We start from the raw sequence: 11,815 nt of genomic DNA, 5'->3' as shown, positions 1-11,815 counted from the left end.
TGTTGTCCTCTTAAAAATAAACTCAGACGTATGCATTTGTTGCCGTTGTTCTGGTACTGCTGGTCACTGCAGAAAGGCTGCCGCCGTTACTACTACTACTTCTACTACTACGAGTAGCACTACTACTAGTAGCACTACTAGCAGGACGACTCTGTGGTTTTCTGCTCCCGCTCACATTTGAGAGAGCCATCTGCTTTGTCGGCGGAACCATGTAGGGATCTGGGAACAGGTAGGCGGGGTCTGCATCATAACTGAAATTAAAATGAATGCATTATTAATGGTGTTAGCACGAGGAAGGTGCAGTTAGTATTAATTGGCTACCTTGATTGGCATCCTTCCCTCCCTGCAAAGATACTGTAAAGAAGACCTCCAACCACCAATAACGTTGAGCCACCCCAGCCGATGAACACGCCAACACCAATTTCAAACCTAAATGGAAGATGAGATAAAAAAAATAATTTATAAACGGTTTACATTATAAATACACAAACCAAAACCAAATATTAATCCTAAGAAATGTCCTTACTTTTGTTCTTTGTAATTATCATCTTGGAATTCTGATCTTATTTTATTGCCGTAATAGGAGAAAGCAGTCATTGAACACAATCCTGAAACAAAAACACATCGTAAAATATACATTAACCAGCCACAATATTAGGCACAATCAAAATGCAAAATCAATCACATCCAATCAATACCAGAGATGTATCATAAAAGTATTGAAATGTTTTACTGTTTCATTCACAAGATACCTCAATATGTACTTACACAAGACAACATTTAAAGGCATTTACAAACCAAAGAATGCAAGAAATGTAAAACTTTGTTGTTGTTGGTTGAGTTTGTGGGCATGTACTAAAACTTCGCTGCAAAAAGTGAATAAATATAAAACTCAACTCCCATGAATCTGTGCATGCATGTCTTTAAATTTTAGCTGTCCCTATTTAAGTCTTACCAGCAAAGAGATAATTCATCCCCCCAGCAAAAGTCACTCTCGCCTTGGCTAACTCGGAGCCGCCGATCTTAGTGCACTTCATTCCCACCATAACCAGGACTGAGCCGAAGAATGCCATGATGATGGCGGTGATGATGAGGGCGCGACACATGTGAATGTCCCCTGCGAAGTTTCCACACAACAAACAAATGGAATTAGTGGTGATTTTACAAAAGGGGCAGAGAAGTGCAGTGCTGCACCATATCCACCAGAGAGCAGTAGCCCTAACCCTCGGGAGGTGTATTGTTTTATGGGGCACTACATGAGCAAATGTGTTGCAAATCTTTCCATAATAAAATAGTTTAAATCCCAGTAGTGATGTGCATTCCAGTTCTTTCAAGAGAATTGAATCTTTAGTCAGTCCGTTGAATGATAAAGTGTACATACCTTCCCTGTAACATAAGCGAAGGTTCTATATTATAGTGGTTACTACTCTGGTCTCTCACCCCAATGGCTCGAGTTCAAATCCCGATAGGCCTGAGAAAATATTTTATCATGGAAAAATTTTCAACACAGGTTTAGGGGTTAGGGATGGGGTTAGGATTACAGCTAGGGTTAGGGCTACGGTTAGGGTTGGAGCTGGGGTTAGGGTTGGGGCTAGGGTTAGGGGTTAGGTTTGGGGATGAAAGTGAAAAGTGCCACACCCGCCCTCACCCCCACTTTCTGATTGGCTGGTTAATCTGTGACGTCACTCGGACACTATTAGGTACACCGCCATTTTCAGGTGTACCTAATCACAGGCCACTTCATTAGGGAAAAATCATGGTCAAAATTTAAATGAAAGTGAAAAGTGCCACACCCAAACAACCCCCCACTTTCTGATTGGCTGGTTAATCTGTGACGTCACTCGGACACTCTATTAGGTACACCGCCATTTTCAGGTGTACCTAATCACAGGCCACTTCATTAGGGAAAAATCATGGTCAAAATTTAAATGAAAGTGAAAAGTGCCACACCCAAACAACCCCCCACTTTCTGATTGGCTGGTTAATCTGTGACGTCACTCGGACACTCTATTAGGTACACCGCCATTTTCAGGTGTACCTAATCACAGGCCACTTCATTAGGGAAAAATCATGGTCAAAATTTAAATGAAAGCGAAAAGTGCCACACCCAAACAACCCCCCACTTTCTGATTGGCTGGTTAATCTGTGACGTCACTCGGACACTCTATTAGGTACACCGCCATTTTCAGGTGTACCTAATCACAGGCCACTTCATTAGGGAAAAATCATGGTCAAAATTTAAATGAAAGTGAAAAGTGCCACACCCAAACAACCCCCCACTTTCTGATTGGCTGGTTAATCTGTGACGTCACTCGGACACTCTATTAGGTACACCGCCATTTTCAGGTGTACCTAATCACAGGCCACTTCATTAGGGAAAAATCATGGTCAAAATTTAAATGAAAGCGAAAAGTGCCACACCCAAACAACCCCCCACTTTCTGATTGGCTGGTTAATCTGTGACGTCACTCGGACACTCTATTAGGTACACCGCCATTTTCAGGTGTACCTAATCACAGGCCACTTCATTAGGGAAAAATCATGGTCAAAATTTAAATGAAAGTGAAAAGTGCCACACCCAAACAACCCCCCACTTTCTGATTGGTTGGTTAATCTGTGACGTCACTCGGACACTCTATTAGGTACACCGCCATTTTCAGGTGTACCTAATCACAGGCCACTTCATTAGGGAAAAATCATGGTCAAAATTTAAATGAAAGCGAAAAGTGCCACACCCAAACAACCCCCCACTTTCTGATTGGCTGGTTAATCTGTGACGTCACTCGGACACTCTATTAGGTACACCGCCATTTTCAGGTGTACCTAATCACAGGCCACTTCATTAGGGAAAAATCATGGTCAAAATTTAAATGAAAGTGAAAAGTGCCACACCCAAACAACCCCCCACTTTCTGATTGGCTGGTTAATCTGTGACGTCACTCGGACACTCTATTAGGTACACCGCCATTTTCAGGTGTACCTAATCACAGGCCACTTCATTAGGGAAAAATCATGGTCAAAATTTAAATGAAAGCGAAAAGTGCCACACCCAAACAACCCCCCACTTTCTGATTGGCTGGTTAATCTGTGACGTCACTCGGACACTCTATTAGGTACACCGCCATTTTCAGGTGTACCTAATCACAGGCCACTTCATTAGGGAAAAATCATGGTCAAAATTTAAATGAAAGTGAAAAGTGCCACGCCCGAACAACCCCCCACTTTCTGATTGGCTGGTTGATCTGTGACGTCACACGGACACAGGTGTACCTAATCACTTCATTAGGGAAAAAGTTGAAGTGAAAGTGAAAAGTGCCACACCCGCCCTCACCCCCACTTTCTGATTGGCTGTTGGATCAGTGACGTCACACGGACACTCTATTAGGTACACCGCCATTTTTAGGTGTTCCTAATAACAGGCCACTTCATTGGGGAAGTGATAAGTGCCACACCCGCCCTCACCCCCACTTTCTGATTGGCTCTTTGATCTGTGACATCACTCGGACACTTTAAGGAGGTTTATTGTTTTATTGGGCTGCACATAAGTAACAGTGTTGCAAGTTATTCCATGATAAAATATTTTAGGTTGCTTCCAGACTTGAACTCGGATCGCTAGGGTGAGAGTCTAGATTTCTTACCACTACACTACAGAAGGCTCACATATTTCACATGGACGGTACGTATATGGTTTAATGGAGCCATATACTATGCAAAAAGAAACGTTAACCCTAAACCCAACACTAACCCTACCTCAGGCCTAAGCTTTAAGGAGGTGTATTGTTTCCTGGGGTAGCACACAAGCAATTGTGTTGCAAATCTTTCTGTGATAAAATAGTTATCATGGTCCAACTGGGATTTGAACTCAAGTCAATCAGGTGACAGTCCAGAGGACTAACCACTACACTATGGAAGTCTCACACATGCTGGATGGAAGGCACGTATATGGTTTTACAGCCATACACCACCATACAAGTAACCCTAGCCCCAACCCTAGCCCCAACCCTAGCCCCAACCCTAGCCCCAACCCTAGCCCCAACCCTAGCCCCAACCCTAGCCCCAACCCTACCCCTAACCCTAACTCCAGCTCTAACCTCGAGGCCTAAACCCAACCCTAACCCTAGCCACAACCCTAACTCCAGCCCTAACCCTAGCTCTAACCTCAACCCTATCTCTAACTCTAACCCCATGGTTTTATGGAACTAGAGTACTGCATTGTGAATGCCAGTGTGACATACTTACAGTTGAGCGCAAGCAAGGACGGGATGCCCTTGCAGTCCGACACGCCGGTGGAATCGGACACACAATCCTTCCACAAATTGGAGAAGTAGTTAGAGGTGGTCAAGACAATGCTGCCCACCTCAGACCAGGTCCAAATTTCTGTGGGCATGGTGGAGCACACCAGGATCCATCCTGAAACGCACGTCACAAAGCAGCCGATCTCCATGTACATCACCACTGTCCTGTAACCCATCTTTGCTTTGAAATGAACTCGTTGGTAGGAGTGCGTTCTCGTAATGATGATGATGTCGAGGCTGTTTGTGTGTGCTTAACCTCTTGTCATGCCTCTCCTGTGTTTAATGAGGGTCACTGTGATGTGTTTGTTGTTAGTAGGAAGTCAGCATGGCTTACCAGCTTGGGGTGTTTATTTCTCGTCGGTCCTGTCAGAAAACTAGCTGATAAAAAAAAAATCATTGAGATAAAACAATCGGTTTAATTACATAGTTTGTTGACAATTTTTAAATATTCTTTTTTTTAATCACTTATGTATGGCCAGTGAAGGGTAAACAAGAATAATTTTTTTTTTTTTTTTTTTTTACAATGTTAGATCATTTCACCAACAGCATAAAATAATGACTAACGTAACTAAAAATAACTAAAAATAGTAATAATTTTTTTAATCACTTTTATGTACGGCCAGTGAAGGGCAAACAACAATAATTGTTTTTTACAATGTTAGATCATTTCACCAACAGCATAAAATAATTAATAATAACATAACTAAAAAAAATAAAAAATAAAAATAACAGCAACTTAATTGCAACAATGAACTTCAATCAAGACATTTTTATATAATATGTACTTTTTATATATCTATATATATTTCATAATCTCTTTATAGATCTTTTTTCTCCCAACATGAACACTTTTCCCCACATAATATGACTTCTTGTCTTTCCATGTGTCCTGAAAAATTCATACGCAACAAATCCATTTACAGACATCACACAAAAGCATCCCTTTCAGAAAATCTCTCTGGTATTGTCGCAGAGAGTTTGGCTATTTTGGAGCCGCTGGATCTCCTCGAGCCGTAGTAAGTTCCATAGAGCCTGTTGGATCTGTAGTAGCCGGTGTACATGCTTCTTCCTCGTGTACGAGGGTCCATATATGTGCCCCCACCGTAGGTATAGACCACTTGACTGTACAGAGAACAAACATTCATCAAGGCATTTGATCATTCTGATTACAGACTTTTTTTTTTTAAACAAGTGAAAAAAGTCACTTTGGCCTACCTTTTAGGTAGGAGTACTCTTAACACAGTGGCTGCATAAAAGAGAGCTCCTAAAAGGATGGAAAAACTTCCGACCAATCCGAGAAATATGGGCGGGCCTAAGTCGTACCTATCAGTTGGGAAAGAGACATAATGGAAAGCAATTATTTGGTGATTTTTGGAGGATTTCTCCACTGTACCTCAAAGAATGATGAATTCATTTCATACATGTTTTTTATTGGACATTTCAAAAGATTATGCAGGTGATATAAAATGGTACCGTAAGAGTCCAGGTGCTAAGTTGACAGCAAAGGTGTTCCTGGCAACTCTGTTGATATATAAGCAGTAGGCCGCAATATCGGACACTCCTGCGTACAGAGCAACACGTGTGGGCACAACATTGGTAGGAACACACGCTTGTTTTACTCACCACCCGCAAAGTGAAAGACTGCACCGGCGAAAAGCATCTTGTCCTTGCTCAGCTCGTCTCCGCCGAGGTAGGTGCACTCCATGCCCAGGAAGCACAAGATGGCGGCGAAGAAACCCAAAGTCAGGCCGCACATCAGCAAGCCTCGCACCCCCTGGACGTACGCTTAAGGATACCAAAAAAAAAAAAAAAAAATTGAAAACTTATTTGCTTAATAGGCCCAATGAGCACAGTCTTACGCGTGACACTCCAGAGCACAGGGAAGTCTCTACAGTTGGTGACGGCCGTGGAGTCGGTGAAGCAGTCCTTCCATAAGTTGGACCAGTACCAGGCAACCTTGATGATGAACGAGCCGCCCTGGCCGCCGATCTGGCTGATCCTCCAGAAGTCCATAGCCATGCTACACAGCACAAAGAGCCAACCCAGCGTGGAAATCAGAAAGCCGAACACTTGGATCAAACGTTTACGCATCTTCAAAAGTCCACACAGATGAGTTGAAGAGCTTTTTTGGGTTGCTGATTTGTGAAGTGTGTGCAAGATGGGAGCATACTGTGCGTGTGTTTGTGCGGTGTGTCATCAGTGTTGATAAGGGCGTCTTACCTGAGGGAAAGCTATTTACTGTAAATATTCCGGAGTGTGCCATGATGCCGTTTCTCTTCTACATGTACATGCTATGCTGATAGAATTACACAGAGAGGAAGAAAACATGCACAACACCACAATACGCTCAACTTTCAACATTTATTCACAAAGTGCTTATGTTATATCAAAATGCTATAGTACAAAACAATAATGGTCACATGTTAAGTTTAAAGCAAAATGTAAAATAAATAGAAATTATATTTCCCTTAAAATTAGAGAGTGAATAAATTTGCTTCAAAATATTGGTTGAATATGATCAGGTCATAGCTAATGTTAGTTGTCGTGTAAACGTGCCCTCTAGTGGCTCTGACTGGTAGAGCAACAGACATCAGCGCAACACATTTTGATTTATTCAGCATAAGACTCAGCATTGTTTCAGTGTTTTTATGTTCTTAATTTGTTTTTTTTGGCTGCCTTAGTGTCTAATTTTACTCTATATACAAGCACTGTGGGTGTAGATATGTTTTCTTTTTTAATCTGGAGAAAAAGAAATTATTTAGTTTGTTGTTTGAGTCAAGATAAAAGTCAATTTTGTTCAGTTTGAAATAAAAAAAAATATATACATATGCTAACTCTGCTGCACAGCCTACAAAAACGTACAAAAAACACCTAATAAAAAAAAAAAAGTAAAATGAACAATCACAAATGTTGGAATTATCCGTATGAGATTTTTGTTAAAAAAAAACACTTTTTAGTATTTTGGGGGGAAAATGTAACATTTGGGGATAATTATGGGAAAAAAAACTTGATTTATTGTATTTTCCCCACTAAATATTTTTTTACTGTAGTGTTTGAAAACTGCAAAGAACTTGGACACACCTATTTTTCATTGGACCGCAATGACCTATCATTATGACTGTAGTAATAAATTCACCTAGTGCTCAACAAAAACCTTTCCTCCGGTGCAATGTTATCTTTTCTTCCACACTATCTTACCCACCACGCGGCGTCTCTTAATATTCACATCATTTACACGTATACGTTCTTATCGAAGTTGGGAGCCCTGGAGGAGTTGCTGTATTCAGGAGGCGGCCTCTGGCTCACAGACGGCCCTCTTCCTCTTTGGTAGGAGGAAATATGCGACTGTGAGGCAGCGCCTTTGTAGACATAATTTGTTTGACTGCGGGTGCACAAACACACATAACGCTGATTTAACATCCACAAGCCATCTCAGTGCAGGAAATTATACATTGTATTCGATTCTGCAGGTGTACCTAATAAAATGTCCTCGGGTAACTTGTACATACTGACCTTTTCTTACAGTCTGCCACCGAGAAGCAGAGCACACATCCGCCAAGAATACAGAGGACAGAACCTGCCCAGCCAATGAAGAGTGCTGCTCCCAGTTCATACCTAAAATGGATTAGAGAGTAGTTTTTAATGCAGGTGACCCGTTCGAAATTATTTCAACACTATAAAAAAATATTCCTTACTTTTGGGCAACATATAATGGGTTGAAAAATTCTGATGTTATGCGATGCGCATAGAGGGAACAACCTGAGAGTGAGCACAGACCTGAGAAGAAAAATGAAGTCAAACTCTGCAGAATCACAATTTCATTTCCCACTTTTTTATTTTTTTACAGAAAGAAACATAAATTCTTTTGTTATCAAATAAATTAATGAAGAAATTTTTTTTTGGGTAAACACAAAAAATGTTGAATTTGGTGTTACAGCGAATGTGCCCCCCCCCAAGTGGAATTGAGGATGTTATTTTTGGTTTAGGTTATAATAAAAAGTTATAAACTCAGAGATGCACATCTATATGTAAAATAAATAATACAAAATAAAACAAAAATATATTATAATAATAATAATAATATAATGCATTGGATTTACATAGCACTTTTAACAAAATAAATAAAAATGGCTTGCATGTTTCAAAATGGCCTCTTACTGTTACGAGGGGAGCCTTACCGCTGAGGATAAAGCTGACACCGGCGAAGCAGGCGATCCTCGATTTGCTCTTGTCACTTCCTCCAATTTTGGTACACTTCATTCCCACCAGGGCAAAGACAGTACCAAAAAAGCCCAGACACACCGCTGCAATCATCAGCCCTCTGCAGGCTTGGATGTAGCCTGCGCAAACCCAAACAATCAGCCACACATCGACAACTTTCCGACCTTTTGACAAATACGCACATTAAGAATGCAGCGGAATTAGTCACAAGATTTGATTCGGAGGCAAATATTAGCTCGGAACTAGTCAGCCGTGGTCGAAAGCGCCTCAGGCCCCGTCTCAATTTCCTTGATAGGCTCAAAGGATCAGTCAACTGGGGCTAAACATTGATACATTTTACAGTAAATGGTGTCGATCGCTGATGGAAATCTGGATCTTCTGTTCTCGGTTTTCAAAGTGAGGAAATTGGGAAGTAAGAAAACGCAAAACTCCGAGAGGTCAAAAGCGTGCCTGACCATCCAGCGCCAGCATGGAGGGAAAATCTTTGCAGTTGGACACCCCGGTGGAATCGGTGACGCACGTCTTCCACAGGTTGGCCCAGTAGGTTGCCGTGGTGATGACCGTCCCGTCCAGCGAGGACACCTTCCAGTAGTCTGTCGGCAGGGTGGATGACACGAGGACCCATCCCGAGGTGGCCAGCGCAAAGGCCAGAATCTCCTGATACATGCTGCTCCGAATGATTCTACGCCGACTCCGTCGATTGCGCCGACGATTGATTAATGGTTCCCAGGCGCTTGCAAACGTTGCCAGGATGTGCAACGCTAAGTTGGTTAATATGTCATAGACTTTTCTATTCTACCACAGGGAATTTGGACCTGAACTTCAACATGAGGCTTTGTCATGTGGTCCTCCGAGCCCTTGCCAACGTTTCACGCATATGGACGATGTAGTTTAAGATTAAAAGAAGAGGCTTTGGATGTTCAGACTCACTAATAAGTAACCACTGAGAATATTCTGCAGCAAATTAGACTGTTTACATCATTTTTAAAGCCGTTACGGCCAAAGTAGTCAAGCTTTAATAAAGATTTGTAACATGCTAATCACCTAGCTCCTCTTATATGATTATTTCTTTAGAGTTGATAATAAAACTTGAATATTTTCCGTTGTATATTATACAGTAAAATTTGGACTGGAATTGTCAAGCTCAAACCCAAACATATGGTGCAAGGATGCATGAATGTGTCACCAGCTTCCTGTTGCTGATGTTTAAATACACAACTGTTCTCACAACAGTGCTCCAATAATTCATTGACAGCATGTCCTCTCACACTTAACGAGCTTTTGTGCAAATAAAGATTTACATTCAATAGCGGGTAGGTAGAATCATCATCATCATCATCATCATCATCATCATCATCATCATCATCATCATCATCATCATCATCATCATCATCCATTCAACTAAAGATCGGAGTGATAAAAATCACAGTTGAATTTTAGTGAACGAAATGTATTCTGATGAGATCTCACTCAGCTCTGGTACAAAATGATGCAAAAATAATATTTTTGAACACATTTTACATACATTTTAATTGTGTTATGAATTTATCTACAGTTTATCCACTGCGTAGCACACCATTATGTTTCAAAAATAGTCCTAAAAATAAATAATGACTTCTTCCCATTACTGGACAAAATTATAATAAATTCAGTTGGTATTTTCTCACTATAATTTCAGATTTCTGTAAACCACAGGTTGAAAAATAATCATCAGCAATATGTTGAGTGGGATTGAGACTAATCTAAATCCAGAAAAGACAAAAGAAGAGAAAAAGTACACAGTAACAGTAACTAAATAATAATATATGGGAAAAATACAAGTAAAAGGAAAAAAACAGGCAGCGTAAAATAATTGTATTTAAATATTGGCTTGGAATTGACAGTGGTAAATAGTATGAATGGTATACGTATAGCGAAGGGCACTTACATATCGTTTTATAAATAAACAAGTATTATATATTTGGACTTTTCAAAGATCAGTATTGATTGAGAGCTATTTAATGTTTATCATTGTGGTTGCAGTTTGCAGTGTTGTAGAACTTCATCATTTCTCTCATGTAAGCTCCAAAATGTCTCGGATAGTGTAGCAAATTTTGTGACAGCGGAGTGGATGCTAGTGGCCGTCGAACACCCGGGACATTTCATGCAGTTGCATTACATGCACTACAAAACTGATGTTCCACCATGAAATGAGTGCATCGAGAACCTCAATTATTGTACAAAGAGCCTGAAAGCAGCAGTAGAATGAGGGAGGCACTCACCGTCCAGGTTCAAGATGGTATGGTGCGGCCTACAATGGAGAGCTCCGAGAGCATTCCCGGCGCAGTTGTTCCACAGGCCTTGCAGCACCCATGTGGCCGTGATGACCGAGGACGCCCGGCTGGTGACCTTCCATTCATTGGACACCGTGGCGCCAATGGTGGCCCCAAGTCCACTGAGGCCGCTGACGAAAGCCAGGATCTGCAAGCCGGACATTTGCTGGCTTTTACAAATGAAGGAAGAAATACACGCAATTGCCCCGGACAGGTAAATTACACTTTGGACATGTGTTTTCACTGAGATGATTTACAGGACATCAGTCATGGTCAAGGATGAACACAAATGCCTCAAAGTCAAACAGTAATCAGAGTCTGAGGCAGGAGTTGGTTAGTTAGTTTTTGACAATACCAAAGCACCTCCTTTGTGTGCCCCTCTTTCGGTCTACAAGGAATACCATGCATCCTATTAACACAGGAAATGGCAAAAGTTACGTTTCGGTGGAAGCAAAGTCCACGATAGTTTGTCATTTATTTCAGGGAAAGAGGATGACTCATGATTTCCATCTTCGGGTGCTGTTGCATGCTTTTGTCGAAACACCTGAAGTATCAAGAATTTTTTCATAAATCACGCACTCTAGTTTTATTTCTTTGCTCATGTTAACTTATCTCTAGGGAATGGTCCGTCTAATGCAAGTAAGCAAACCTGACCACTGAACCTACTTCTAAAATTGTAAAGGCGCTCCCATGGAAAGGATGGATGATATTACCAAATATTACCATCCACTAGATGGCGCAAAACTTCATCTCGCGTTTCTTTTATGTTCTGCTTGACACATTTTAAGTAATAACGTTCCAATTAAGAAAACTACTTAACCTATTGTTTGTATACATCAAATTTATCCTCTTTATTTTTCATTTTATATATTTAATTATTAGGAGACAGTAGTAAGTGATAGATGGACACTTCTGCCGGCCAACCACAACATGCGGTGGGCTTGATTACGTCACACACGCGCAACTGTCAGCCGGCGTTTCTACCAG

At 41.1% G+C, this 11,815-nt stretch overlaps 3 protein-coding genes across 3 annotated transcripts; all 3 read right to left on the bottom strand.

The window, feature by feature from the left end:
* Positions 1 to 22: 22 nt before the first annotated feature.
* LOC147050986 (claudin-10-like) lies at positions 23 to 4,623 on the bottom strand. The gene is made up of 5 exons (XM_085921284.1): positions 4,240 to 4,623; positions 956 to 1,117; positions 527 to 608; positions 322 to 429; positions 23 to 251 (listed from the first exon to the last, which is right to left on the bottom strand). Exons 1-5 carry the CDS (start codon positions 4,469 to 4,471, stop codon positions 23 to 25), a joined length of 813 nt encoding a protein of 270 aa, XP_085777410.1. The 5' UTR covers positions 4,472 to 4,623.
* A 137-nt stretch (positions 4,624 to 4,760) lies between these two features.
* Positions 4,761 to 6,527, bottom strand: LOC147050985 (claudin-10-like). Its single transcript, XM_085921285.1, has 5 exons — positions 6,155 to 6,527; positions 5,919 to 6,080; positions 5,769 to 5,856; positions 5,511 to 5,618; positions 4,761 to 5,417 (listed from the first exon to the last, which is right to left on the bottom strand). The coding sequence occupies exons 1-5, from the start codon at positions 6,384 to 6,386 to the stop codon at positions 5,222 to 5,224; spliced, it is 786 nt and encodes a 261-aa protein (XP_085777411.1). The 5' UTR covers positions 6,387 to 6,527; the 3' UTR covers positions 4,761 to 5,221.
* Positions 6,528 to 6,685: 158 nt separating this feature from the next.
* On the bottom strand, positions 6,686 to 10,991 carry LOC147050984 (claudin-10-like). The gene is made up of 5 exons (XM_085921286.1): positions 10,778 to 10,991; positions 8,474 to 8,635; positions 7,991 to 8,072; positions 7,809 to 7,910; positions 6,686 to 7,677 (listed from the first exon to the last, which is right to left on the bottom strand). Exons 1-5 carry the CDS (start codon positions 10,989 to 10,991, stop codon positions 7,527 to 7,529), a joined length of 711 nt encoding a protein of 236 aa, XP_085777412.1. The 3' UTR covers positions 6,686 to 7,526.
* Between the last annotated feature and the right edge of the window lie 824 nt (positions 10,992 to 11,815).

The sequence above is a fragment of the Syngnathus leptorhynchus genome, chromosome 9 (genome assembly GCF_054491065.1).
Source record: "Syngnathus leptorhynchus isolate UIUO chromosome 9, UIUO_Slep, whole genome shotgun sequence".
NCBI classification, from domain to species: Eukaryota; Metazoa; Chordata; class Actinopteri; order Syngnathiformes; family Syngnathidae; genus Syngnathus; species Syngnathus leptorhynchus.
Note: the sequence above shows the minus strand (reverse complement) of the source record. Positions and strands in the feature narration are given on the sequence as shown.

Coding starts and splice junctions, on each gene's coding strand:
- LOC147050986 (XM_085921284.1), bottom strand. CDS start 4,471: ATGGGTTACAGGACAGTGGTGATGTACATGGAGATCGGCTGCTTTGTG. Junction 1,118..4,239: donor GTCCTTGCTTGCGCTCAACT/GTAAGTATGTCA, acceptor GAAACTTCGCAG/GGGACATTCACATGTGTCGC. Junction 609..955: donor GATGAATTATCTCTTTGCTG/GTAAGACTTAAA, acceptor TTTTTGTTTCAG/GATTGTGTTCAATGACTGCT.
- LOC147050985 (XM_085921285.1), bottom strand. CDS start 6,386: ATGCGTAAACGTTTGATCCAAGTGTTCGGCTTTCTGATTTCCACGCTG. Junction 6,081..6,154: donor TGTGCTCTGGAGTGTCACGC/GTAAGACTGTGC, acceptor GGTATCCTTAAG/CGTACGTCCAGGGGGTGCGA. Junction 5,418..5,510: donor AGAGTACTCCTACCTAAAAG/GTAGGCCAAAGT, acceptor TTCTCTGTACAG/TCAAGTGGTCTATACCTACG.
- LOC147050984 (XM_085921286.1), bottom strand. CDS start 10,991: ATGTCCGGCTTGCAGATCCTGGCTTTCGTCAGCGGCCTCAGTGGACTT. Junction 8,636..10,777: donor TACCATCTTGAACCTGGACG/GTGAGTGCCTCC, acceptor GGGTTTGCGCAG/GCTACATCCAAGCCTGCAGA. Junction 7,678..7,808: donor GTGGCAGACTGTAAGAAAAG/GTCAGTATGTAC, acceptor GTGCACCCGCAG/TCAAACAAATTATGTCTACA.